The 27,987-nt window shown below is 37.3% G+C and overlaps 5 protein-coding genes and 2 long non-coding RNA genes across 10 annotated transcripts; 5 read left to right on the forward strand and 2 right to left on the reverse strand.

Annotated features, from left to right (window-relative positions):
• Positions 1–61: 61 nt before the first annotated feature.
• Calypso (ubiquitin carboxyl-terminal hydrolase calypso) lies at positions 62–5,303 on the reverse strand. Of its 3 annotated transcripts, none has more exons than XM_076902508.1 (8): positions 5,142–5,303; positions 4,554–4,768; positions 3,710–4,470; positions 3,496–3,629; positions 1,374–1,478; positions 957–1,264; positions 709–857; positions 62–643 (listed from the first exon to the last, which is right to left on the reverse strand). In XM_076902508.1, the coding sequence occupies exons 1-8, from the start codon at positions 5,197–5,199 to the stop codon at positions 565–567; spliced, it is 1,809 nt and encodes a 602-aa protein (XP_076758623.1). In that variant the 5' UTR covers positions 5,200–5,303; the 3' UTR covers positions 62–564. The 3 variants fall into 3 exon arrangements, with proteins under 3 accessions (XP_076758623.1, XP_076758614.1, XP_076758632.1); XM_076902499.1 differs by having other exon boundaries at positions 957–1,267; XM_076902517.1 differs by having other exon boundaries at positions 957–1,267; positions 5,169–5,296.
• On the forward strand, positions 1,780–3,496 carry LOC143427981 (uncharacterized). Its single transcript, XM_076902529.1, has 2 exons — positions 1,780–2,215; positions 2,286–3,496. Exons 1-2 carry the CDS (start codon positions 2,048–2,050, stop codon positions 3,474–3,476), a joined length of 1,359 nt encoding a protein of 452 aa, XP_076758644.1. The 5' UTR covers positions 1,780–2,047; the 3' UTR covers positions 3,477–3,496.
• Positions 5,304–5,541: 238 nt separating the features above from the next.
• Positions 5,542–7,728, forward strand: LOC143433342 (chitinase domain-containing protein 1). Its single transcript, XM_076910652.1, has 7 exons — positions 5,542–5,908; positions 5,987–6,133; positions 6,210–6,390; positions 6,484–6,593; positions 6,826–6,980; positions 7,114–7,443; positions 7,523–7,728. The coding sequence occupies exons 1-7, from the start codon at positions 5,792–5,794 to the stop codon at positions 7,662–7,664; spliced, it is 1,182 nt and encodes a 393-aa protein (XP_076766767.1). The 5' UTR covers positions 5,542–5,791; the 3' UTR covers positions 7,665–7,728.
• Positions 7,729–7,782: 54 nt separating this feature from the next.
• LOC143433348 (estradiol 17-beta-dehydrogenase 11) lies at positions 7,783–15,818 on the reverse strand. Of its 2 annotated transcripts, none has more exons than XM_076910676.1 (8): positions 15,491–15,818; positions 9,761–10,006; positions 8,820–8,944; positions 8,637–8,747; positions 8,415–8,576; positions 8,261–8,343; positions 8,078–8,194; positions 7,783–8,003 (listed from the first exon to the last, which is right to left on the reverse strand). In XM_076910676.1, exons 2-8 carry the CDS (start codon positions 9,996–9,998, stop codon positions 7,853–7,855), a joined length of 987 nt encoding a protein of 328 aa, XP_076766791.1. In that variant the 5' UTR covers positions 9,999–10,006; positions 15,491–15,818; the 3' UTR covers positions 7,783–7,852. The 2 variants fall into 2 exon arrangements, with proteins under 2 accessions (XP_076766791.1, XP_076766781.1); XM_076910666.1 differs by lacking the exon at positions 15,491–15,818 and adding an exon at positions 11,344–11,715.
• Positions 11,445–12,843, forward strand: LOC143433362 (uncharacterized). Its single transcript, XR_013103113.1, has 3 exons — positions 11,445–11,567; positions 11,999–12,155; positions 12,391–12,843. It is a non-coding gene; the product is annotated as an uncharacterized LOC143433362 (long non-coding RNA).
• LOC143433357 (uncharacterized) lies at positions 13,991–15,073 on the forward strand. Its single transcript, XR_013103111.1, has 3 exons — positions 13,991–14,093; positions 14,161–14,257; positions 14,524–15,073. It is a non-coding gene; the product is annotated as an uncharacterized LOC143433357 (long non-coding RNA).
• Positions 15,819–18,990: 3,172 nt separating the features above from the next.
• On the forward strand, positions 18,991–27,948 carry LOC143428777 (estradiol 17-beta-dehydrogenase 11-like). The gene is made up of 7 exons (XM_076904328.1): positions 18,991–19,329; positions 23,713–23,837; positions 24,236–24,346; positions 26,257–26,418; positions 26,500–26,582; positions 26,673–26,789; positions 26,953–27,948. The coding sequence occupies exons 1-7, from the start codon at positions 19,101–19,103 to the stop codon at positions 27,146–27,148; spliced, it is 1,023 nt and encodes a 340-aa protein (XP_076760443.1). The 5' UTR covers positions 18,991–19,100; the 3' UTR covers positions 27,149–27,948.
• The last annotated feature ends 39 nt before the right edge of the window (positions 27,949–27,987 follow it).

Below are 27,987 nucleotides of genomic sequence, written 5' to 3' on the forward strand. Positions count from 1 at the left end.
CTTGACGAAGCGCATGATACTAGCATAAGAAGGACGATTAACGTAGAAAATAGATAGTGTACTTGTTGTTCGTACCTAAGAAATCATATATTTCATACGAAACGCAATATATGTAAAGATAAAAGTTACTGTATCATACCCAAAAGGGTACACAAGTATAGATCGACAGTGTCCATAAAGACAAATACATCAAATATACACCACACGTAAACATGAAAGAAATATAAAAAATATATCATAAAGTTAATTTGTACAATTGTAAAGTATACCTGTTAAATCGTACAGTGGTTGAATTTGAAACCAAAGCAAAAAGATTGACGACAAGCCTACGATTGTCTCGAAAATATGGATCTGCTTTAGAAAGTAAGAGAAGTGCTGTTGATTCGACAGTATCGATGCTGCGTACGCATTACGAAGAATGACACAGTCCAGGTTCAATTTTCTTTCAACAATCGTACGACCTCTTCTAACGCTCTTCTTGAATCTATGCCCTTGCAATGATTCCAACATTTCTTTGTATCGACAACTCCATCATTAATTCACTTTATAATTAAATTACGAAGATTATTTCCGTTTCTTGCATTTGGTTCTGCCTCTACGCCTGCGCGACGAGTTTGGACGAGTGTCTGTTTTCTTCGAAGATCTATAAATAATCTATGCGTTAATCCGACAATCAAAATCGCGATATCAAAGAATGAAATTCCTTACCTGTGAACCCTGTTCACAGACACAGAAGTATGCTTTTTTAATGTCAAGTGTTGCTGGACCAACTCTGCTAATTTTCCTTGTTGAGCGAGCATAGAGAGGAAAGTGCAGATAAACTCGTCGTAATTATGCGTTCTACGACAATCGTCGATCTGGAGGAGAACAAGGAGCCATTGTAATACATTGTAATACTTTGTATCTCGCAAATTTTCCTTAATAATGGTCACGAGTGACGTTCATCAAAGACGTACCTTGTACTTATTCCTCTTGTCGTTCTCGTCTTTCAAACTGGTCTCACAAATGCTAATCTCGTGCTCCAAATTCTTCAGTAACGCTAAAAGATCTTTGGGTGCGAAAGTATGCGGTTCAAACAATTCTGGATATTTCGAACACAATTTCGGATCGATCTTTTCTACCTTCTTCTCCTCGGTAACGGTGTCTCCGTTACTAGTCTTTACTCTGGCGTGGGGTATCCTAACTTCTCCGGACAGACAGACTTTCTTATGTAAGTGACCGCTGTCGGAAACTAATCTCTTCCCATTTATATTAAGAGAACGACCTACTTGTAGACATAGATTTCATGTACTCCTACCGTCGTAAGTTGAGAGGATAACACTGCGCTAAATGTTAAGAAAAATGTTTAATGAAACAATAGACCGCATACGTACTTAGGCCCGTCTCATTCTTTTCGTCACCGGACACCCTAATCACGACGAACTTTTTGAAATCTTTCGTCGATGTCGGGCTGCTTTGACCGGAATTCCATCCCCATGCTGGAAGACATATAGCAGGGTTGTAGACGATGGTCGCAAGTATAAACTATCGTTTAATCTTGCCTCTTAAGGAGATTATACAGAGTGATTCGCTACTCGTGTGACAAATTTTTACAGCTGATACTACACCTCAAAAGCAACAAAGAAGTTCATATAAACCTAGGTCCGATTTGCAAAAATGGCAGAGAAAATTGGAATTTTTGTTTTTTTCAGAGAAACAGCAGTTTTACTCATATTATTAATTGCATGTTCCAAACTGTAAGTCCTACAAGAAAATGACTGTGAATCACCCTGTATAGTTACGACCTCATTACACTCCCTTCCATCTTAAAATCACACACGTTCTACTGTTGTTATATGATCGTATTATAGTATCTTCTCCGATTGCGATCGTGTGATGTAAGAAACAGCACAAAAGTGTTTAGAGATGATAGGTCAGATAACTGTACACTTCGAAGGTGCCAGTGGAGACGAAATATGGGGGAATGTGCGAAAGACAAATAGTATGTTCAACCGAGCCAAAGGAATTTTAGTTCCCTATACAACAGCACACACGACAGTACAACGAGATGATACTGATTGCATTCATGTTCTATTCTATCCTGGTCACGATCGAATCATCCAAGTGTCCGGAATCAAGGAAACCTCATCCCACTAGTTGCACTGTATTTTATAATTGCGTGAATTTACCTGGCGGCGGTTACGTCTGGGTGCCCAGTAAATGTACCGAAGGCTTGGTAAGATTATGGTCACGTTATCATCGCTAATACTTCCGAGTGCCCGGGACTAAAATATTTCCATTCTCAGATATTTCAGCCGTTCTTAAGAGTCTGCGTATTACCTGGTGATACATGGACATGCGACACGCTATCGACAGAACCATCTATTATTACAAACAGGTATGATATTCCTGAACTGATCAATCCAAATGAAACTAGTTACATGGGATCAACGGATGATCCTTGGGATTTTTCTGAACTCATTGACTCGTCATATACCACTGATAGCATCCCTGATGATTCTGACCAAGAAATGGAAACTCCGTATCCTTTGATCGAGATTGGAGAACCAATGGAGACTAGGTACGAATTAAACGCGGACAATGCATCCGTTAATATAGAGAATGTCAATTCAAAAACGCAGAATCATAATAGAAAACACTATTCGATGTTGAATCAATTAATACATCATTTGTTGGTTTATAAAGAAATCACTATTCCTCTGGAATTCTTAGCCTCCTCGTCGTTATCTACACCCGCAAGACCTGCTTCAAGCTTACCATTATCCAATTACCTAATACAGAATTATATTCAACAAAACAATAATTTACAAAATACCATTATAACTGGGTCGAAATTGGAAAACACATCCGAAAGTGGTACAACTGTAAAGGAAAATGATGCAAGTGGATTAGTATCGAATATAGAAAAACCGAACGACGCATTGGCATTTGATAATTTAGATAATGAGAACATTATTATTCGAATTACTGACAACTTAGGAAATAAACAATACTTAACTGCTGAAAAATATAAAGCGTTGGGATATCATTTGGATTCGCAATATATCCATGTCATTCCATGTATAAAAAATGTTCGAATGCCAAACATAACCGATTGCATCAGATATTATGTATGCGAACCAGAAATAGCTTTTTTAATAGATTATTCGTGTCCGTTGTTTACGGCATTTAACAGATATGCAAAAACGTGCGATACGGAAACTTATAATAAGTGCGTAGAAAATAAAAATAAGAAAGAGAGTGTGAATTCTCCGGGAGATGCACAAAATATATTTCAAACAAATATGGAGAATAAAAACATATGCAAGGAACATGGGAAAACACAGGATCCCACATCTGAATCGCGATACTATATCTGTTATTCTGCTTCGGATTCAGAGAACATTAAATCTATACGTATGACGTGCCCGAATAGCTTAATATTTTGCCAAAGTAAAAAGGTTTGTACAACGAAGCGCCTCTGTAAGGGAACGTAAGCAACATTCTTTCACTTACCTTGTGTTGGAGAGTTGAACGCAGACCCAATCTCAGATGACGTATCAGTACTGGACGAGCTATGTGCTGGTGATGTTTGAATCCTTAAAGGTGTAGCATAATCCAACGCACACATTACCACCTTCTCCATGCCACTGAAACAGAGATGTATATAATTATATATGAAAATAAGGTAATTTACAAATGAGTGCCGCGCCATTTATTTTTTACCTACTTTGATTCCGTTTTCGCAGATGTTATGCTCGAAGCTGCCTCGTCAGTATCTGTTGTAGTATCGTTGCTCCTTTCCACCGTGATAGTCGGTATTGACGAAGGCTCATCAGTATCCGATTTATTAGGCAAGGCATTTTCATCGTCAACTTTAATCTTCTTTTCGTACGATTTATCTGACTTATCAAAATCGTTCGAACTTTTTTCCGTACCGTCTTGATGGCTTAATTTGACGAGTTGCTGCAACGCTTCTAACACTATCTGCCTATTAGTCTTCAACATGGTCAATTTATGTGAAATAGCAAGGCGTCGATCAGGAACAACAGCCATTAGATTAAATCTTATATCTTGTAATTGCTCTCCCGTTGCCATTCCTAAACGGTCTGTAATTACTCTTCTAAATTGTTCAGTCCACTCTTCGTGTTCTTTCCAAGGACCATGATCCATGGGATATGGCTTTAAACCATCCAACTCGAATAATCTACCATTAATTGGTACATAACTAACGAAATGGAAAGCTTCGCCGGTAAATCTACCAGTTGACACACCAGTGTTTTTATCTTGCCGCCTCTTGGCTTGAGGCATCGCGTGAGAGTTATGAGCGCAAGCTAATTCAGGTGTGTTACCAATTGCCCATCCTTTGTTTTCTGGACACATACCAGATGTGTGCATCTTTAATCTGGATAAAGTTGTACCCAAATGAATATTTGGGCAATTGAGTAGCACAGAGAGTAATGCGTGAGTTGCGCAACTGTTTGGCACAACCTATAAAATGATAGGTTACGTAAAATACAGATTCTTAAGCATAAGTACTTACTATAAAGTATCGCTGCTAACAGTTATTGTACCTGTTGTGCAAAAAATATATTATTAACAATTTCTTCATCTTTCACAAAGCTTTCATCTTGTTCTACTACTTTACGCCTGGACCTTCTTTCTTCTATCCAACGAAATAGAAATATAAAACCATAAACTGGACCCTCTAATGATTTTTGCAGATCATATATCTCTTCCACTTGTACTCCCTTTACTCCAAAATCCTCCAATAGCAACGTAAATAAACCTAAGAATATAAAGCACATATTGCTAAGATTTTCTTACATATATTATAACCTCAATATATATTACAAAGGAACGAGTACTTATTTATTCTAGTTACAGTAATAACTTTAGAAAATATTATATATATATACATATATACATATATATATATGATGATACGGTACACAATAAATACAACAAAATAAATTAAAAACATTTCAACAAATATCTTTTATGTAGTCTACTTTGAGATTCTAACATATAAATATATGCAGAATACAAATGTCAATTTGTACATTAGAATATATACTGTGAACTGCTTACGCGTTTAAAGATGTGTACATTAATATTGTTAGTTAATAAAATTACATAATCTTGTGGTTATTATTTTATACCTGGGTCACTTTCCAGTTCTAACCAACCTTCCGTTAATCGATTTATATCAACTGGCATCCTGTGTTGTGTTTTAAGTCCAACACCCTTGACAAGATTCACATCCTTCTAGAAATTTTATTACGCCGTGACAATTAAAGGCGCCATATTACATCAAAACACATATCATGTGACTTAGTCACGTGGTGAAAAGTGTTTATGAAGAAGTGTTAAAGCGATCTCCGATTTTTATTAACTTTATTCGTTCCTAACCAGGTAATTATATTATCACAATCCATTTCCATGTAGTAAAACGATAAACCTCTTAAAATCTTTTTCGTTTGAAGTGAAGAGAAAATTTTATGTTATATTTCGTGCAAAAGAATATAAAGTTTGGTTATGAACATTTGACATCGATCTACGATCGTGTAATAATTATTAAATAAATTTCTTATTCTACATATTGTTTGTCTTCTCGTACGCACAGAAAACTAAGTGTAAAGATACAAAATGATTTTGATTATTTCACCGGGTATATGGTTGTGTGCGTACAAATTGACAGTAGCGCATTCTGTTAACGATTCCAATAAAATTCTTTGAATGGTACATGATTCACGTAGGTTACGTAGAAATAATTTGATATTTTCGATAAGTTCGAATTGAGACAATTATTATGAACATTTTCGTATCAATAATTGCATTATTGTTGTTACTTGACTCATCGGAATGTACATTATCACCCCCTAAAGATAGAATTAGTAAAAAAAATAAAGGAAAAATCGAGATAAAGGTAGTAAAAGAACAGTATTATAAAAATATTTGCGAATAGTATATTTATACTTCGATTTTATGTGTATTACGGTTGTAGAAGGGCCCTGTCGAACGAGACATTTTTAGCAGGACTTTAGTTGTGAAAAATCCCAAAGTACACGACATCATACGAGAATCGGGATTTTATTTTTTTAATACAACTCGTCGACGATTTCCTGGAGATGTTTTAGGATATATTACACCGGTGAATTTACTGATATTCATTTATATAATTTAAGAATTTAAGAATATTTGGCAACGACATACTTTCGTTTCCATAGTGGAATAATAATGGCCTTGAAGTTTCCAAAATATTTCATGGAAAATTTACAATGGTATCGCCAGTATGGTTGGCGCTTCCGGAAGGAAATGTATCAACTTATAAACTTTCAACTCACGATGTTCAGAAGAAATGGCTGAAGGACATGAGGACAGCCAATAATGGAGGCCATTATGTAAAAAGTATATTATATTTTTCAATATAACACTAGTGATAGTCCACTAATAAAGAAATATAAATTACTTAATTTCATTATGCTTGACCATTATTTACAGTTCTACCAAGAGTGTTGTTTGAACACTGGTCTATTAATGATATTGTTGGACTATATGGTGACACTCACAGACAAACTGCATTAATTTCAGCATTGGTGGATACAGCGAAGGTATCCACAAAAATGTGGATCATGTATTAATTCCTTGTCTTACAATAGCATGTGAGGCTTATGGTGTAGTTTATTGACAAAATACATAAAATCTGAGACAACCAAAAGGGTGTTGTCGGAATACATAAGAAACTTCGTCTCTGATTACACCACTCAAAATCACAAATTGAATCATAAGACAAGGGGTTAAATGTTTATAATATTGTATAACAATCATTATACATTGTTACAGAACTTCCATTTTGATGGATACGTATTGGAAATGTGGAACCAATTTAAATTAACAGGTGTGGACATGCAGATTGTTGTGGCATTGGTTCAATTTATTGCTCATCAATTAAAAAACAATAATTTGGATACAATTTTAGCAGTACCACCATCAAGGGGGTAAGTTTTGTTACTTGTTATTGTAGCTGGATAATTGTTATTCTTGCAAAATGTATAATCTCTGTAGAAAGAACAGATTTCAGGAAGGAATATTAAGATATTGTATATTTTGTCTATTTAAAAAATTTTTCAGCCCTAATGTTCAATTGTTTAACAAAGATCATTTCGATCAATTATCACCATATTTAAAAGCATTTTCTTTAATGACTTACGACTATTCAAACATTCAACGCCCTGGACCTAATAGTCCTGTTGATTGGGTGAGAGACTGTGTAGAATTATTAGTACCTGAACAGGGTCCTAAAAGGGCTCAAATACTGCTAGGGCTTAATTTCTATGGATATAATTATACGCCTGAAGGTGGGGGAGCCATCTTAGGTTCTGATTATTTGAAAATACTTGAATCCTTTAAAGGAAAAATACAGTGGGATGATAACAGCAAAGAACACTATTTCGAGGCAAAGTAAGAAGCAGGATTATAATGGAATGTATAGTTTAGAGGTGAATCTGCTTCTAGGTTGAAATGTGGGGATGTATTTCAGGTTATCAAGCGGCAGTGGCATTATCTTTTATCCCACATTATATTCCATTTTACATCGTCTGGATCTTGCAGCTGAATTGGGTACAGGTATATCTATTTGGGAGCTTGGTCAGGGATTGCATTATTTTTACGATTTATTGTGATCCTTTTTACATATATTACAAATATATTTGATATTTAAAAAATAAAGAAAGTTACCAAATACAATTTACACGTACGAATAAATATTCAGTCTTGATATATTAATCAATGAAATTCTTGTACATATTTAAGTATAACTCTTCCTAATAGTACTCTTGATCAAAATTAGGGAAATGTTCACCTTTACATGTTAGGGTACACAAATTTCTTTGGACATTATTGTAACATTGTTATTGTTCTTCAATAATTGCTTTTCTTCTTTTCCTTTAAACATCATCATAGACTGAGGTCCACGTAAGATATGATACATCAAGGCCCAGCATAACTTTGCTGGCAATAAGCTTTCATAAAATAGGACATTGTATATTTCGTTATTTTTATATGATTAACTTAGTAAAGCAATTATATAACTTACCATTTTAGTGGCAAGAGATATCTAACTGCTCCAGGCAGTACAACAAATACTTCATTTACTAATATTCCAGATACAACTTGTTGTGCAACGTATTCAGGTTCCAGCATTGGCATCAATCTGTAAATCATAAGTTTCTAGTGTAATTGTAATAAAAACTACAGTTTTGTAGTACCCATAGCATACCTAGGTTCAACTCCATAAAACATTCCTGTATTGATGAAGTATGGGCAAACTAAGGTGGTCTGAATTCCATCATAACCATGGGCCTAGGAATACCATAAAAAAATTGCTTATTTACATATTACCGTAAGGCAATTAATTAAATAAATGTACCTACTTTAAGTTCGGTAAAGAGACTTTCATGATAGCCAATAGCTGCAAATTTAGTGCCTGAATAATCCGTACATTTATAGGTACCTAAGAGTCCTGCTACACTTGCTACAGTCACTATGTGGCCGTGATTATTTTTCATCATATCCTTCATGAATGCCTTAGTGATCTGTTGAATATCAATGTTTGCCTAAATAGCTTGAGTTCAGTTTTCATTTCCTTCACTTACCCAATAGTGAGAGAGAACATTCACTTTGTAAGTACGCTCGATTTCATGATCTGGTAGCTCCCAAAGCGTTTTCCCGCATACGTAGCCTGCGTTGTTTATTAACAACGTTACCTAAATATTAACTTTATATCATACCAATTATATTCAATTGTATACAAATTAAAACAATCGAATTCTACTTACAGATCCCACTTCGATTTGCACCGTCTTCGTCATTTTATAGACTTCTTCCCTGTTGGTGATGTCGCAGTAGTAACCCCAACATTTTCCTCCATCTCGTCTAATTTCTTGGACCGTATCCTCTAATCCTGTAAGTCAACAGAAACATGTTAATCCTTAAATAATAATATACTTCCTCAAATACTAACCCTGACAACACAACTTTGTTACAGTAAGAACAATGTGATGTTACTTGCGCCGCGTGACATTATTTCATTAGTTTTATTGTAATTTTTTGTATATTTCCCGTTCTAGAGGTAAGAGAGAGAAAGATATATAAGAAAGCTATAGAAAGGAGTGAGATGGATGATACCGACCCTGCCCTCGAACCCCTGGCGCCATCTCTGTGAAAAGTGCTCAAACTGGTCGGACACAAGTACCGATAGCGAAGTAAACTACTCAAAAACTACTAGCGCCATCCTCCGGAGGAGCACTGAAACTGATCGAGCATTAGTTTCAGTATTCTTCGCGGAGATGGCGCTAGTAGTTCTCGGTAGTTTACTTCTCTGTCGATACTCATGTGCGACCAGTTTGAGCACTTTTCACAGAGATGGCACCAGAGGTTCTAGAGTAGAGCCACCATCATCTATCTCACTCTTCCTTATAGCATCTTTCTCTCTCTTGCCTCTAAAGCGGGAAATATGAATAAAACTACTGAAATATACATCCTGACAACACAACTTTGTCAAAGCAAGAACACTGTGATGTCAGTTGCGCCGCTTGACATCACTTCCATAGCCATCTACGTCCGCACTCGTCGATGGTTGTGATGGCACACCGTAACAGTACGATCCCCGTGGCGTTACAGAATCTGGGGGCGTCACCGTGATACGCTGGTGCTTTTTAAGGTGTTATGTAATTTGCTGTGCTGTCTGGGAACATGTCACATCCGCATTAGGACTTACCGACTTTATTGATGTCCCAAATGACGACATGCGCTCCAAGCTTCGCCAGCTTAATTGCAATTAGCCGTCCAATTCCTCCTGCACCTCCTGTTATCAGTGCGATCTCTCCTTTTATAGATTTCGCACGATAACGTCGTGGAATAAGCGTCAGGATCACAGCCTCGCTTATGTAAATAAGTGCCATTCCAGTAAATAGAAGGAGATCGTATATGATTATGGCCCATTCTGGTAGCTCCATTTACACTTCTGAATCACAAGGTACAATATTTCGTTAGTTTGAAAGTAGCATAAGAAAATGAAACAAAACATATTAAACCACGTTTAATGATCATACAATTTTCTAATAGCGTTGGAAAAATATAACCACATTGAATATACGTTTAATGTTTTCCTGTTTATAACATTTAACTTGTTCTTTCGACATAAATTACATTTTACGCAATCTACTCAAATGTTGCACAGGCCTTGGTGGTGGTTCCCTTTTTCGATGAACTGACTGCACCTTCACTTGTAGCAAGCGCTACATACTTTGTACAAAACTGCACGAACTGGTATTTCTCTCTTTTCTTCTATTTTCAATTCCATGAGAAATAGAAATTAATTGCATGGTAAATTCCACTGGTAGATAGAAATTGTGTGTATTACGGTATTTCTGCGTCGGTAGTGGTATACACCGCTCATCGAGTTACCGATTTGCTGTTACGAGTGTTATTAAGTCCGGTCAATGCACTAAACGCGCGCTCGCGCGCGCATATACTTCCTTACAGGAGACTAATCGAAGATGCATCGTGTATACAATTTATTCTACCATTGTCGCACAGTTCTGTTTGAATATTTATCGGATCGATTATTTGCGGTGAAGTATCGTTTCGGGCGAGACGCGAATATAGAAAGTGCTTTAAGTCACTGGGCTTCCTCCACTTCCTCCTTTTTTTCACCCATTTTCGTTTCTGGTGCCATTTCACAAAATTAAGATTCTGTTGAAATTTCACTCGACGAAAAAGAACGAGTTATTTTGGCTGCACAATCCTTCTTTGTGGCAACTGATTTGTAAACGTCGAACTAGATCGTTTTTGTGTTGCGGCGACCACAACCGTTTCTATTTGATAATATTAACCACTGATTCATTTAGTGAAAGCTAGCCATACATGTCATATATGGTAAGATGCAAATATCGGGAAATATTAGAAAAAAGCAGCAGACAATTTCAAGATTTTATAATCTTGTTTCAATTCAATGCAATATTCTGTGTTCAACAAGCAAGATCATAGTAATTTTATGATAATTATTGTAAATGAATTCTATGTTATACGAGACACAAGAAACATAACATTATATCGTTATACATACATTAATTATTATTGCAATAGTCACGCAGAAAAAGCTTCATTTCACACTTCTCTTGTTATCGACACTTGCCATCAACTTTCAATTATAGAAGTAATTATCATTTATATTTACCTTGTTACATATTCATTCTTTATTTAAACTAATTTTACACTCTTTCACTATGTTGTAGGCCAATTGTTAAATTTCAAATAACACGTGAAACGAACTTTTGGAATGCTGGATGAAGCCGTTACCTCTATACTTCCTGAGGCTGTTCCTGTTAGGCGCGAGAAATAGTGGGAAGAAGCGTGGATTTGAAAAGCGGTCCTTTCCTCCTTTTCTGTACCTGTGTGCCAGTTGATAGACCAATGCCGACTGGCGTCGTATCTTCTGGTGCGCCCGAATTACAAGGCTCGCGTTGCTTAGTCGTTATACTCGAAGCTTTGCTTAGTAACGTAACCGGAAACCCTCTTGGAAGGTACTGGGACAGTTATACTGCACTCCCCTCCTCTGTAGTCTACGTCCCATATGGGTCACATCTTGATTCGTTCACTGATCGCTTGCTTATGCAAAAATTGTTTAATTCTTCTATTAATACATCTCTTAATTCTTTTAGCAGTTTCACGAATAGAATTTATATTTTTAGGGAAAGTATGAAAAGATAGATTCAGAATCAAAAGGTTGCAAAATGCGTGGGATAATAGTGGTATAATGAAATAATGAAATATAATTCGATATAATGAAATAATGTTGAAGGTGTAGGTAATATTACCAGTAGAACGTATTTTATAAACGTCTACAAATTCCTAATATCCTAGAAAAGACTTATAACTGCGTTTTATGGTGAAAGTTTCCCGTTACCGCTCTCTTCCTGACTTCCCAATATTGTTCTATCATTTTACGTTGCAGGAGAATGCGTGACTATGCTTGACTCGATCACCTGTATATAGAGCATGAAAATACAAAGGACAAAAAAGGTTGCATAAATAGTGGTACTCTTTTTTGTGGAAGTCAATTAACCAGGACGTTCGTTTTTATTATTCCATACTGCAGGACCGATTTAATGGTATCATAGTGCTACCTCTCTCCCTTCTCTCTCATAGTGTACAATTTAAAATCCAGTATTTCTTGTCTAGAAAGTAAAAAGTTCAAGTAAAGTATTTCCACTTATCATAATTAATGTGATTTTCTAAATTCATTAACGTCGAAATTGCTGGCATGTATTTTGCAATTGATTTCTATTAGTGCCTAACTTTTTCATCTATGCATAAACAACCAATTATCATCTTTTTCAATTTCAGTAATTAACCGAGCACCTTACATCTCCACATCGTAGTCGAAGTTGCAAGAGCACAATGTATTACGGGAAATTACGCGAAATCATTGATTTCCAACACATAAGGATCGCTGTGTTATTTTTTCGGTTAGAAAGTTACGAGATCCAAGTGAATTCTCGAATTACGTGCGTGCAATGCAGATGAAACGTTATAATACACCCGGCTTGCACAACCCAGACAGAAATTTATTTCGTTCCTTGACGGGGATACACGTATACGCACACTTCCACGGAAAAAATGGCCATTCCCGAGGATAATTCGCGTGCACGTACACGCGTGACTGTCGTTCGAATTAAGGATAGAACCCAATTCGCGTGAACGGTTTTTATAGTGCGAATGTCGGAAGATAGCAAGAATCACTGTATGCTCGGTGAAAAGACCGCTTTCAAAATCTAGGTCACTGATACACCTTTTCTACGAAAGGCAAGGAAGGTAAAGAAAATAAAAGCATTAGTACTACACTGGAGATCGTATCTCATTATATATTCAACTGCATCTTTACAACACTTAACATGTAGGAAAAAATGCAACAATTTTATTTTTTTAGGTGTATACATTTATTCGCATTGGTATTCGTACACCAGAAGATACTATTCGTACGTATATACATATATTGCTTTAGGATCCTTAATATTGAACAGCTCAAGGTACATTGAAATTGCGATTTCAAAGTCATGTCGTTGAAATTCTGTCATTTATAGAAGGGTACTTTTGTCAAGAGACCTTCGCCTGTTTTGACTGCGGAGACTCACGTGTTACAGAAAAAGAGACGCGGTACAATGACGAATCAGGGTTTCATTGTCCATGCAACCCGTTGCTCATTGTAATGACTCGAATCTGCATTAATGAATAAATGAAACATAAACGACGCTGTGAACAATTATACAATTTTATTGTGTCCTTTAAAGCAGGCAGGACATAATAAGTTTCCTTTTATCGTTTATGGCGCTCAAGGATCAGTGCACGTGCGGTGGAAATACGAGTGTGTCCTATTACAGTATTCAGTCATAGTACAATATAAACGACACCTCATTACACGAGGTTATTCTTTTTTATTGAAAAAAGTGGAATTAATATTTTCCGGATTTTTCACAGGGAATAAAAAAGTATAGAAATTGTAATACAGTTAAGCTTTCTTTAAATTTAACATCAGTTATACTTTTGAAACAGATGCGCCATCCAGTGGTGTCTGTCGTTATTTCGAATATACCGGCAGAGATTTTAGTTATCGACTAGAAAAGAGCGATTCTTAACGGTCATTATTTGTAAATTGAAACAGTAGCTTTATATATTTGTTTATATATAAGTAAAATTAATGTAAAATAATTCGACAATCCAAACAATAATTTCACACAGTCCTGCAATCCAGAATATGTGAAATTACTGTTTTGGTTTATGTGTGTTTACATTAAGTTATATGTATATTTTTAAACTTCGGTAAAGGTTAGAATTTTGAATATCGATTTGAATTTGGCGACGTCCACTTTAGTCGCAGACATGGTGATCACAATAATCGAACAGATCCTGTATATAGAAATGTATTGAAGCAACAAAAAGTGGTACCTGTGCGGTAGTATTTGTACGCTTTCATATTTGCATATTTAGTAATCGTCTAGTCGAGCAAAAAGCCACTTCAATGACGATCATCGAAGGTCCATTCTGCTCAGGTTTACCCAATGCGAATTTCAGTGAAAGTATACACAGACAATAATTTCGTAATTTTTATTCTTTTAGACAGCTCCGACTCAGAATGACGGTTTCACTTGGATCAGCCACCTCCAAGAGTCTCGCTCGCTATCTGTTGACACGAAATTCTCTGGCGAACGTGATGGTAAGGTCTTTGTTTTTTTACCATCCTTGTGTCCCACAGTCTTTTTCTACCTCAAAAAACAAGGAAATCTATGGACAATTAAAACAACTTAACTTGAGTATAGAAATCATAAACTCGAACTTAAACATTTTCTTCTGTATTTTTTAAGTTTGACTATTACAGACTTAAACATTTTTATACAATTTTTTTCAAATCAAAGTTACTGTTTGCGCTAATTTAAATGTTACATGGTATTTTAATTGACGCGTATCGTTTAGTGATTATAGATGGAGAATTTAAAGGTGTGGAACCTGTCCAGCCCAATAAGATGTATGTATATACATACATTGGATAACAAACTGACTGATTTTTATCAAGAACATTATTAGTATATATTCAAAGTATGATAATAGAAATGGGAACAATATAACGGCAATTAACGCCACGAGTGGGTATTTGTTTTGGAGGCACGAGATTTCTTAGAATAATAATTGCATAAACTAGACGCTAATGATTCTCTCAATGTTTCCTTCCTTCGTTCTTTAATACCACGAGGATTCGTTAAATGATGAATATCGTTAGTAACCGATTAGGGTTTTGCGCAGATCGATTGTCAAGATCTCACGAATTATTCAGACTCGGTCACTTTCACTTGTATAGTAGTTGTTGCTCTGGAAAGTTGGGGCTGGTTCCGTGGAACAGCCTGTAGTTTTGCTAGGTCGCCGAGAGAAAGACTTCCTATATTCAAGTTCAATGGTGGAATGTAACTTTCCATTTCATCAAGATTTTTAGTTAATCATGGTATTAAATTATCGAGGAGCTTGGATTTGGTTTTTTTTTTACCAAACTCCACATCATATCATTAAAAAGAAGTGTTAAATGCAATTGTATTCACAATATTATCATGTTTTTGGAAAAAAATTACGGAACTTATCGCGTTTGTTTGGTACTTGCATACTATCGTCCTCACCGTTCTCCGATTTGTTATTCATCACTAGTAAATGTGATTACACTGGATGTTTCATTTTTTAATACGATGTATAATTACCGCGATCAGTTTGCGTCAAATGCAGATAAGTTGAAATTTGTCTCTAAATTTAGACAGGATATTGGTACCAAGAAGAACGAAAGAAATATTGTTTGTTTCAGTTTTCATACCGCAATAAGACATGCCAAGGACGTTTGGATTAAGTACCATTCAATTCTGGATTTTTTTAACTTCGACCTATTTACTCGACCAGTTCCACTCGTTACCTGAACCGCCAACTCTGCTTCGCTGATATCGACCGGATCTCCTTGATGTCAAATTCAGCTACCCTGATTTCCATCACGTGCTCCATCGCCACCGCCGTATCTCCATAGACACCGAGAATAATTGACGAAAAACACATTTGCCCATCAATATTCCGTCCAAGGGAACACTCTCTCCTTCGCGCGACTCTCGCCGTTGCAGCCGCTCTAACCGAAGGAAATTCGCCGATGATACACCGCTTCTGTTTTATTATATCGAGGCGCCGGTGTGCCAGTGCGCAAATTACACGAATAACGAGCAGCAATGAAACCAAGTGACGCCACAGAGCTGTGAACGAACGTCCTTGTAAATTTCAGTCGCATATAGACCGTACATACGAATATAGATCTAGTGAAAATGGAAATTAAGCAACTTGTTTCTTGTTTTTACGGAAATCCGTAATCGATTCGACGATGAAACATGGTATTGCTATTAATTTTTCGTTTTCAAGTTTTTATATTATTGTATAAAAATTTGATGATTGACTTGTAATCGTTATGTATGTAACCTTTTTTTTCTTTAATCTCGTGGCGCACGCAGATGAAGTAAGTCTAAATATACATAGCTATGTAACTGATATGAGTGATTACTAAAACGTATCTTTTTAATGATTGCACGCAGCTGTTTTTCGCAATTTCTTTAACTTTTTAACCCCGTTGGATAACGAGAATAACGAGGCAAAAGATCCATGCAAACAGAGGTGGAACAAATTCATAAGTTTGCTTGTAAAGGGTGATACGACTAATCGATAAGACGTTTCGCTTGTATACATTGATCGCAAACATGATGGTTCTTACAATAATGACATGGTTCGAGTACATTAATGAAAAGGTAGGAACTTGTAAGGTAAACTGGTTAATATCGAACAATGTCGCAAAACGGTGTAGTATAGAGGGTTGGTCATTCAAGGTCCCGCATTTTTTAATCGATGATATCTGCAAATAAAATAGTACGTACTAGAACTATTCGGTGCAAGACACACTTTCGCGGAAAAATGATTAAACTTTAAAGAAAAAAATCAAACAAATATTCAATAAATGTTCCTTATATAAATCTGTTATTACTGTAATAATAAATTATAACTTACGTGTACATGTACATACTTTACATTATTATAATTACTTTAACTTTTACTAGATTACTACTAAAAAACTTTCAAAAAGCGCAATTTAGATGGCTACAAAAACAAAAAAAAACAATGACATGCAGAAGGTTGAGTAGACAGCTTATCGATACAGTTGCAATTACCACATTAGTATTAATCTCATCGCCGTTCCTCGCCTGATGTGCGCAGACGGCTGCTAAAGATCGTCGAGAGGGTAAAGGCATACCCGGAGCCGCCGTTTCATTCAGTACGCCGACGACCGTAGTGCCGGTGAGTCGAGTTTATATCTTGTGTTCGCAGACGACTTTCGCACAGGTACGCACTTTCGTGCACCTTCGTGCCACGCTCTTTCCCCGTTCCATCCGTGCTCCTTCTGCTTTCGTCCGAGAAACGCGAGTGTGTCTCCGCAACAGGAACAGAGGAAGCGTAGGGTCACCTTGATCGATCAGGAAGCTCGATTTTTCCCGAGATCTACGCAATAAAAAATAAAAATTTCTGCGTAAGTTGATAATTATTATTTTCTAATTTTATATCTACGACTTTGTTTAATTGGTGAAATGTTGCAAGGAGCTTTTGCGTTGCAACGCAGTCTATAAGCGACGTATAAAGAAAACTTACAGCGGCTGTAAATTAAATTCGTGCATTAACAGCGCTCGATAACGCGCCGCCGACAGTTTTGAAAGTGGCCACACTATTTCACGATCCTTGAAAAACTGCTGTTCGCGAGACTTACGATTGTTCGAATTGTTGTCTCAATCGCGGACAAATCGTTTGCTCCTTCTCATTTCCTTCATTTATTTACTCGTGATAAGCTCTTGCGACATAAAATAGTAAAAAGTGAAAATATCGCGACTAAAATAAATAAGAATCGAAGAATTCTCTGCTTCACTTTATAAATCGTGCAATTAGCGAAATCCTCGCTCATGATCAAGTAAATAAGATCTCGCGTGCGCGTACACCGTCACGCTACTTTTTGTCGCGCACTTTATATTACCGGCTATTGCTTTTCATTGTTCCTCGTTCACTCTCAACTATGTTTCTCGGGCGCATGCAACGTGACACAGAAATTGAATTATGTCCTTTAATTGAATTGCCAATAATAACTCTACGAACTGCCCTTCCCTCGAAGGAAATTAATAAAACGTCATGCATTCAATATTTTTCTTCATAGAGCCCTCGCATTGGCACTGGATCAAGTAAACAGAAGTGATATACTAATTACAGAAAATCGGTTGATATAAAAAAATTAGTAACAACTGCATCCAGTTGCGAATATTAAATCATTGACAATTAAAATGTTCGGCAAGATAATTCATATAATTAAGAAAAAATTAGTAAAGGTTTATGATTACAACTGATCTTCAAATAGTCATACGTTTATAGCTAAATATTCATTTACGTTAGTCGATAATAAGCAAGAAGTGACCGTGAAGTCACTTACTAGCAATTTGTTAATACAATTATCATTACACGCGTCATAATATCTCACATCACGTTCTTGAATTTACGTACTATGTTGTTTTTCCTGTGTCTAAAATTAAATAACTTGCTGTTAATAATTTATTATTAACTGTTAAATAAGTAACGTTCAATGTTCCTCCTTAATTCGTGAATAGGAACATCTTTTTCGTTTGGCTGACCAAAAGTGACCGAAAGATGACAATCATCCTAAGAGTTGAAATCCGTGGCTGAAAATCGAAAGTGAATTTCGCGTCTCCATTAGAAAGCGAATCGTTGTTGAATATTCGTGGTTCGTTATGATGCCAACAAACCAGGAAAACCAACTTTATTGAAAAATATTAAGGGGTTGTGAAACGATGTGACTTTCGTTGGCGAGGATCAAGGGTTTGAGACATGTCTTATGGTAGATCCTTGCACAGTTTTCGTTGTCTCGAGACGGCTTCTTTCCTACACGGGCAAGAAGAAAGTGATACCAAATTTGGAGAAAGCGTACACTAGTTTCTATACCTACGTAATCGTCTTATACTCTCATTCGAGCGATTAACTAACAAGTCATATAAATCTGCAAACATTTTTAAATCTTCTGTTGCATGTTTATTTAATTATTTATTTTATTATTAATTATTTTTTTTTTTTTTTTTTTACTAACTGTACGTTGTTTCGAAAGAAAAATACGTAGATTCGGTATATCAGCAATAACGTTCTACTTGTAGAACAAAGTTGAAAGCTGATGAAAGAAGTTTTAGTGTCTTATCTCACGACCATAATTATATTTTTCAGATTAATTGTGCACGAGATCAACGATAGCGGTTCAGCCTCCAGCTATAAATAGCAACGTCCAAAAAATTTCTTCCACAAGATTCGAATAGACAAACCGCCTGCGTTACTGTGAGCTATGATATTTTGATCGATCGACGTCCTCGCATATAGCTGCTTATCACGACATTAACGCTTTACCTATCAAAATAGAGGTGTTCGAGAGCTTCTAGGAAAAGAACGCGGCAATCATGTCGTTTCTCAGGTCCACGGGGGATTTGATCGGTTTCCTGCTCCTCAGCATACTGTTAATATTCGAGAGCATTATCAAATCGTTCATCCCGGCGAAGTACAAGATGAAGAGCATCACTGGTGAGATCGCCTTAGTGACTGGCGGTGGCGGAGGCCTCGGGAGGCTGATCGCCCTCAGACTAGCCAAGCTTGGCGCCATCGTTGTCATCTGGGATATTAATAAGGAGGGTAAGTACAAATCTTATATTCACTCATCTCATGTTCACATTTTTTCATTTCTCTAATGCAATCCTAATCGTCGCTTAAATAAATATTCATTTCATATTATAGATATGCATATCACTTAACAATCTACATATGTTACGATTATGGACATATGTAATTGCTAAATTATAGAGATTACTTATATACTTAGCATTTATTATACTAGAGTAAATTTATGTTTATCTTTATGGAAGCTGGAATACATCGAATTTTCCCGACATTGCGTAAGGGTCAGTTTTTATGGTTCAAGGAATTACGATGCATAATAACATAAAACATAGACAGAGACATAAAACGGGAAACTCTACCAGTGCTATATTATAAATTCATTAGGTATGTCGTAAATATGTAAGACTCTCAGACTATCGATCAATTCCAGCAGCGCAAACATTTTTAAAAGATTATTCTCAAACAAGGAAACTGATACCATTCAATTGTCTCATGCGTAACTCGTGAAATCTTTCCACAATGGAAGTTTATTGCTACGTCTACCGTGGTTTACGTACAGGAGGGAAACCATTTGAAATCGCGGAAAATTGAATGGGATATCGGTACGTTACTATCGAAAGCGTTCGAGCAACGCTTGGACTACCCACGAAGCACTCGTGCCTCGGTCGGAATACGAAGGACGTTCCGTCAAAGTTGACGAGGCAATTACGGTTCTAACATTGCGCGAATCCCGATCGTCTCTTGATGAACATCCGAATTTCAAGGCCGTTCGATGCGTGTCCAGACTACGAACGTGAAATGATCAAAGCGAGCATAGCGTCCGGTGTTTAATTCTGAAATGTCACGTCGCGTCCTTGCTTTCATCACGGTCGGAATGCAGAGATCACAGAGTACCATCGCCTCGTTTATCTTTTTAATTACCTACATTTCGTTTTATCTTATTGCTATTTTTTATTTTCCTTCTCCAATAGCGTCCAATGTATAAGGAACTTCCAGTCTAGATGATGATCGGTGCCGTAACTGAATTCTCATTGAAAAGCAAACCACGTACAGTTCCGTGCGGTTAATTATTCACCACTTATTTGGTGTTTTCTCGAATTAACTAATTAATTGGGAGGCTTCTACATGTTATCCTAAGTCCACGTTCATACATCGTAGCCACGAACTGGTGATCGTTGCGTGCTGCATATTTTTAGCTTTTTAGTTGCTATCTACGTGGTGGTATAATATAAAAAATTAAGAATTTCAACCAAGAATATAAAATTATATTATTTTGAATAAGTAATTAAATACAGCTTGAATAACTTGGTCGAAATACTTTTCATATTTTATAGAATTGCCGGGACAAAAATGGCCATCATGCTGAACGTTACTTTGCGTTTTCACGCTTTTGCCAACGCGATCTACATACACGGTCATTAGGAATGTAACAAAACTGAAAAGTGTAAACCGGAAGTAGACATCGCAGTTCTACTTTTCGGTGCTGCTCAGTTACGATCGATCAAAGAAGAGTATGCCTGAAAATCACTGTGCTTTAGGACATTCGATTCTTACTATTGAGAAGTAAGGGAAAATAACAGGGGCCAAAAATTCCGCTTTCGAAGCGGAACAAAGTCTCACTCCAATTTTCTTGCCCCAATGTAGGCGAATGCGTGGACCTATTTCTGTGAACACACTCGACATAGCTCGGCTGATAATTAATCAACATCAACTAGGCTGATTAAAGTGCACGTGCATAACGTAGTTTGAATGCTTCAATAACGTTCACCCGCGGTAATTATTACTTGTGAAAGCAACGAATCAATCTCTTTATACGTTACACACGTAGTAGTCTTATTAGATCAGTACACGTAATCATTGACAATCGTTATCTAATGCAACTACGTAGTTTGATATCGAATTATACAGCGAAAAGCGATATGTGCGCTTGTCCCTATTTTCCTTTTATGCACGAGATAATTCTAGAAACTAGGTCGCAGAGAGCTATATTCTAGGCGGTCAGCCACTGGCAGAGAAGATTGCATCTTTCCAGTAGAAAAGCTGTGAAATGTAACGAGGATTTTGCAATAGAGTATCGCGATGAATTTTATATTCGCAATGAGTAGTATAAATTTCCTTTTTTATCACAGTACGCGACTCATCCACGTCTTAACACGAACGAATGTCCAAGTCGTGGTACTAATTGATAATAATCATTATATAGAACATCGGTGAGGTAAAGTACATTAGTCGAGTTACACGCATAGCTCAAATAGTTCCGCGGTACACGACAAAACGAATGATTGTCCGCTTGTCCAACAGATCGTAACCATCCTTTCGAGGTTTAGAACGACCTTCTGCGATCCGACCGTGTTAATGACCTCCCAACGATATAGCTGAAAAAGGTTTCTGGCCTTCGTCGTCCACCGACTCTCTGCGTTTCGTGCAAGTTCTTCACACGGTGATCGTCGCAGATGCTCGACTCCTGGCATCGACGTAGCTCGACAAACAAGAACAACTAACAGGACACTTTGTGTGGTAAACATGTGTGCCTGGAACACGTGTACTTGTACATTCTGTTGGAATTAAATTAAAGGCATAGATACCACGGTTTTCGATCGTTCATTTACATAATTTTTATTTGGAAATAGAGGTGCCAAGAGTAAAAACCAGAAAATAAGAGGATTTTCTGGTTTCTCGACGTATTCGGAGTGGCCAAGGTGAACGCTGTTTCATGGCGCGGTTGAGCAACCGAACGAACGAGCGACGGAATAAGAAATCGATAAGGATCGGAAGAGATTAATTGCAACTAAAGGAGGGGATGTTCCGTGGTTCACGGGCAAAGGAAGCCCCGCGTAATGAATTTTAACCGTCGCCAATCAGAAACTTGGTCCCCGTGGCCGGAATGTTGAACGAGCACGTTCGCAGAAGAGCAATTTTAGCTGTGTACCCTTGTTGTTTGCAAGCCGTACACGTGTCGCCGTAAGCGAAGCGCCGCATAACTAAAATAGTTTACAATCTTATCGTTTACTTATTTAACTATCTTCCACTGTTTATGTGTATTACCTCTCTGCGACATTGCAAAACATCTAAAAAAGAAGGCCAAATGACGGAAAACTACGACAGTGAATAGTGGAAATTATTTCTAGCCGTGGCTTTTAAGAGCAAGGACGGGAAACGATTGTACGCGAATGTGCGAGAAAGAGCTAAGAATGCTCAAGGTCGTAATTCTCTCCGATCATTCTACATGGTAAACTGGTTGATCCTCGTAAACCACTGTGGAGTTTCACACGACCAGTGCGAGATTTGCGCGTTCATGTTTCCCATTACCGAGCGTCCTTTTCGGAGTCGGCGCATGGCCATTCACGATTTCCACATCGGTGGTTACTTTTTCCCAATAAACGGCATGATTTAGCAATCTTCTCGACCTATTAAAAGCGAACGAAATGTCACGTTAACGAACGGTATAATTTGCAATTTTTATCGTGCCTTCTTTTCTCTGAACTTTTTAGTCAAACTCAAACTGCTACATTCACGCAACGTTCGTTCTTAATGGAAACTACAATCCGATGTAATATATTTTTAATGAAACAACCGAAGTTAGTCGATCGGATTCCCGATTGTGAGATGTAACGGGGAAAACAGAAGGCTTGCGTGAAATATAATATCGCGAGGAAAAGTATATATCGCGTGTTGCAATTATCTTTCATATTCTACGTGAACGCGCGTACCACTTGGTCAAGGAGCGAAACAACTGCCTCTCCACGCGCTTCAACTTTCTACCCGCGAAAAGCTGTTCCTCCTACTGTCGAATAAACGACTAGTGTACTCGAATTATTTGAAGGATTGTAGAAAATGAACGGGATACATTCTGGAAGATTTCTCCGTTTAATTATGTGACACTAATTTAATCGAAAAATCCAAGCTATTTCTTCTTGTAAATAGCTCTGCAGAAGATTACACAACTGCGTTTAAGTTACTCAATGTATTATCACGATTACTGGTAGAGCCAGTATTCATCAATATGCCACTGCTTGTGTACGACTTCCACTCGTTAATGACAATTGCAGATCTCCTTCAATCTCGTAAGAGTTCCTTGAATAGACGAATAGGACGAAGTATCGATTTATTTGTATGAGACATTGTCTCGCTGACGGAGTTCGCGAGAAAAGAAAACGAGAATCAATTATGTAGCTAGTATAAAGGCAACTGACTCTTTGCACAGGCTGTTACTTGAATCAAATATACCAGTATTTTCGTAAAGCTGAGTACTGGGTAAGCGTAGCTCACACGATATAATTGTAATCGATACAGTTAGTTTCAGCATAGTCAGTAATGTTGATATCGATCTTGAATGTACATGCTTGTAAAGTTGAGTATCAACCACTTAGTTTATTCTCATGTTTCCTTTCGTTTCAGGTACAGAGGAAACCGTCAAGCTAGTGGAAGCCACAGGTGGTACCTGTTACGGTTACGTTTGCGATATATGCGACCGAGAAGATGTATACAAGAAAGCAGCACAAGTCAGGAAAGAAGTTGGAAAGGTGAGGACTGTGCAATCCAGGGAGCTTTGATTAAGAATCAGAAATGAAGAACGTTTGGAGCTTCTAATCCATCCTTAGGAATTGAAACAATTTTTGAAAATATTCAGCATTTTGTCGTGATAGTACTATATAGTCAACAGATTCATCCGTACTCTAGTACCTTCAGTTACATAACAATGACATGTTAATTATGCTGAAACGTGCAACTGCTTGGACTTTTCGTTGCATCTAAACACACGTCTTAAACGTCATTACGTTATTTATTAGTGTCAAATCAGGCATTGTGTTCCAAAAGCTCGAAAAAACATGGAATTTCTATGTTGGCTTAGATCGCTTGGATCGCTTTAACGATCAGTCCTCAGAAAATGTTAATTGATCTTACTCGTGGATTTTTGCAGGTCACGATTCTAATAAACAACGCCGGCGTTGCGAACAACACGAAATTTTTGGAGACGCCAGATAAGCTCATCATCAAAACGATGAACGTGAACATAATGAGCCACTTTTGGGTATGTTTCCATCCGTGTTCCATATAAAGATACAAAAATGCCTGTAGTCACGCAATTATCCTTGGTGGAAGATCCTTATCCGATTTACGTGATTTTACCTGGCAGTTCATATCATTACACGAGCAGGTTTACGTGACAACTTCTATATTTTTTTCATAAACAGACAATTTATTCCCTAACCGTGTGCAAATTACCATATTATTTAACTTTGAATCGAACACGTTCTAAAAATTTCCCATTTACTTTTAACTAATTCGCTAAAGTTATTTTCCTGTGTCCGTACTTATACGCGCATATGGTAACATACAATTTAACAGTTCTAGAATGAATTCAGGCGTACAGATTTCTGCCAGCGTGGAAGCCAGAAATGTGAGTGGAATTTAATAGCAAACATAGATGCTTCGAGCAATGGATAAGTTCTTTTAATTTTACGACGCATTGTTTAAATAATTTTCTATTTATATAACGTCGAACTCTGTCGGATCCCAGGTCAGATTCAGCTGTTGAAACTCGTTGACGATTCGCTTGTGCGAGCAACGTGTAGTCGGAGTAAGAGGCATTCTTGAAGCTGGTGTTCCCTTCGTTTAGGACTGTTGCCGTGGGTCAGGTGGAAAAACCGGTCAGATAGATGCGGCTAGCTGTATGTATGAACAGTTGCACTAGACTCACGCCTTACAATTACGACATGCACAGGAGGGCACGCTTGCCAAACGCGTAGACGTACCAGTGATTTTCTCTGCGTACGCGAAGTCTTCTTAGCGCAATGCGCGTTCGAAAAAGCAATCGTACCTACCGCAGCTCAATTCCACTCTAAGCGAGTATCTAACAATCGTCGGGAGGTGATTATTTCGGATAGCGTACGCTTCCTTCGACGTCCGTCATGACGACACCGCTCATTGCACGCTCTGCCTTTAGGATAGGTTCTTTTTGTTCAGGAATATAAACGACCGCGATTTGCCGAGTCATGGGAGGTTGCTAGCCTAGGTAACGGGATACAGAGTGAAAGTTCACGGGAAGATAATTCGCGTTCTAAGACATCCTTAAGTTTTGTACCGATAGAAGAGCGTTAAATGGAGCATCCAGGATGGAAATTGTAGAGCGAACAGCTGTCATCGCGGCACGATGATATAAAGGCGATATTCGTCTGGCAATAAAATGAGGAAATAGGCTGAAAGAAACAATGAAACAGGTACAAGGTCTGTTTTGACAGCATCGCTCAAATTAACGAGCGTCCGAGATACTTTCTTGGCCTCCAAAAGTGCAATCACTCTTCGAGTCCCCGTGCGTTTTAGAATTCCGACTTAGATTCGTTGACTCGCATAATAAAAATAGTTTTTTCCTAGACAAGTCACGAAGAATCGTCGTATACACAACTTTTGAAAGAACCACTACTGTTCTCTTTTTAGATACCTTTTAGGCTCCTTTTTGGCTCCCTTTAAACTTTGTCCCCAGTACTCGAGTCTCGCCGCAATCCATGGATTACGACGGCGGCGGTGGTTTTACTTTCGAAAGTGAAAACTATACAAGAAAAAAATAGAGCAGCGACTCGGAGGAGTGGTTAACATGCTCAGAGCATGAGCGAGGACCTCTTGTTGCATCCAATGTTACGGTCATTTCGATAGGATCTTGTAAATTGATTTCGAGACTACCACTTCTATACGCGATTCAACTATCGTGTCAGCTTGTCCTGCGCGTATACACATCGAGAGGCACCTACTATGATAGCAAGATACATACATTTAGCATTCGACGACTATATCAACCAGTCCAGACATTCTTCTTAATTCTTCCCAAGAGGCGAAAGTTGTTAAAATATATGTGTGATTGATTCACTGAGGATAATGAAGCGATCTGGCATTTTAATATTTCGTAATGAGTGGTGATATTCATTTCTCTTTCTTTTTTTTAAGACGGTAAAGGCATTCTTACCTTCAATGATCGAGGACAACAAGGGTCACATTGTTAGCATTGCTAGCATGGCTGGGCAAATCGGATGCCCGAAACTGGTGGATTATTGCACCTCAAAATTTGCGGCGGTTGGATTTGAGGAGGCTCTTTGTATGGAACTAGCGGCAAGTTAATTTATTTTTTTAATATTCGCGTAACTACGTCATTCTTAAATATATTGTTTTAAGTTGTTCAATATATTTCAGGCTGATGGATATAACATCAATACCACAGTGATATGTCCATTTTTTATTCGCAGCACTGGCATGTTCGACGACATTTCAACTAGGTACAAATATTTTGTTGTCTCAATTGCATAAACCGCATGATACGCCGTGTCTGTATGGTACTTTCATACGTATGTCCTTGCATTCTTCAGATTTGTGCCGAGGCTCACTTCGAACGAAGTAGCGGACCGAGTAGTGACCGCTATGAGATGCAACGAAAAAGTGGCTCTGTTGCCTCGTTACTTGTCCTTTTTCATCTGTATAAAATGGTAAAGAATCTAATAAAAAGGAAATTATAGAAAAAGAGCAGATTCTTTTGCCAAATACTGTACTAAAAATATTTATTGCATCACTCTTTAATATAATATGAAGCAGTTATTAATGGTAACGTGCAATAGTTGAGATAATGCACTAACTCGTACAATTTTTTAGCATCCTTCCTTGGGCTTGTGCGGATATGTTCGTACGAGGTATAGTGTCGAGCAATCCCAGATGCAATACGCCATCGACACCTAAATCTATTCCCAAGAAGGAGGAGATTATTCCCACTATATCTAAATCAACGGACAACGGAGTTATCCACCAACAATTAACCAGACGTATCGCCAGTTCCGAGAAGAAGCCTTAATTGCTTCACGATTACTCAGTTCGCAATATATCTGAAGTAATTTTTCATTCTCCTGAATAGACACCGCTTGCGTGTGGAAATCCTACAACATTATAATGAATATACATATGAAGCAGCTGAAACTATAGAAGGAAGTAATCGTCACATAGAGAAGCATACGGTGAAAAACTCGTTCTGTACGAGGTACGTGTTAAACGTGTATCGTACGTAAAAAAAGCCTTCTCTGCGAGGTGCGTTATTGCGTAAAATTCGAGATAACTTTTAGTGAAGCGAGAAAGTTGTAGGATTACTATCACCCAAAGATACAATGTAGAAGATACGTGTCTCATAGGTGAATAAGAATTGGTTCGAGGAAATGCATTTTAATATTTTTTTTCCAACCAAGTTAAGGAACAGTGTTGTTACATGTTAAGATTAATTGTAAACAATGTGTGAAGAAAAACTATTGCACAAACATCTTCATCATTGAAGTTGCGTATATTTTGATATTGTGGGGGTACTAATTTAATGTTTTGTACAATACCAAGAGTTTGTCGTTAGTTATTCCAATGTTATAAATAAGAATCACTGATCCAAACAACACGGGTACAATTTTTATAATCGGTCACTATGTGATACCACGAATGATTGTACTAGCATAAAGTAGCGTAAGATTTTCTTGTATCTATGATTTATAACTTGTGGTTTAGTAAAGAAGTGTACAAGTGTATATTTATCAAGTGCATGTAACAAAACCGGCAAATTATCACGGAACAATTGCTAAATATCAAAGGAAACGAATAAAGTTTGTGTTATTTCTACGTATTGGTCCACTTGAACTACCGACATGCAAAATAACG

This window comes from Xylocopa sonorina, chromosome 1, assembly GCF_050948175.1.
Source record: "Xylocopa sonorina isolate GNS202 chromosome 1, iyXylSono1_principal, whole genome shotgun sequence".
Classification (NCBI taxonomy): Eukaryota; Metazoa; Arthropoda; class Insecta; order Hymenoptera; family Apidae; genus Xylocopa; species Xylocopa sonorina.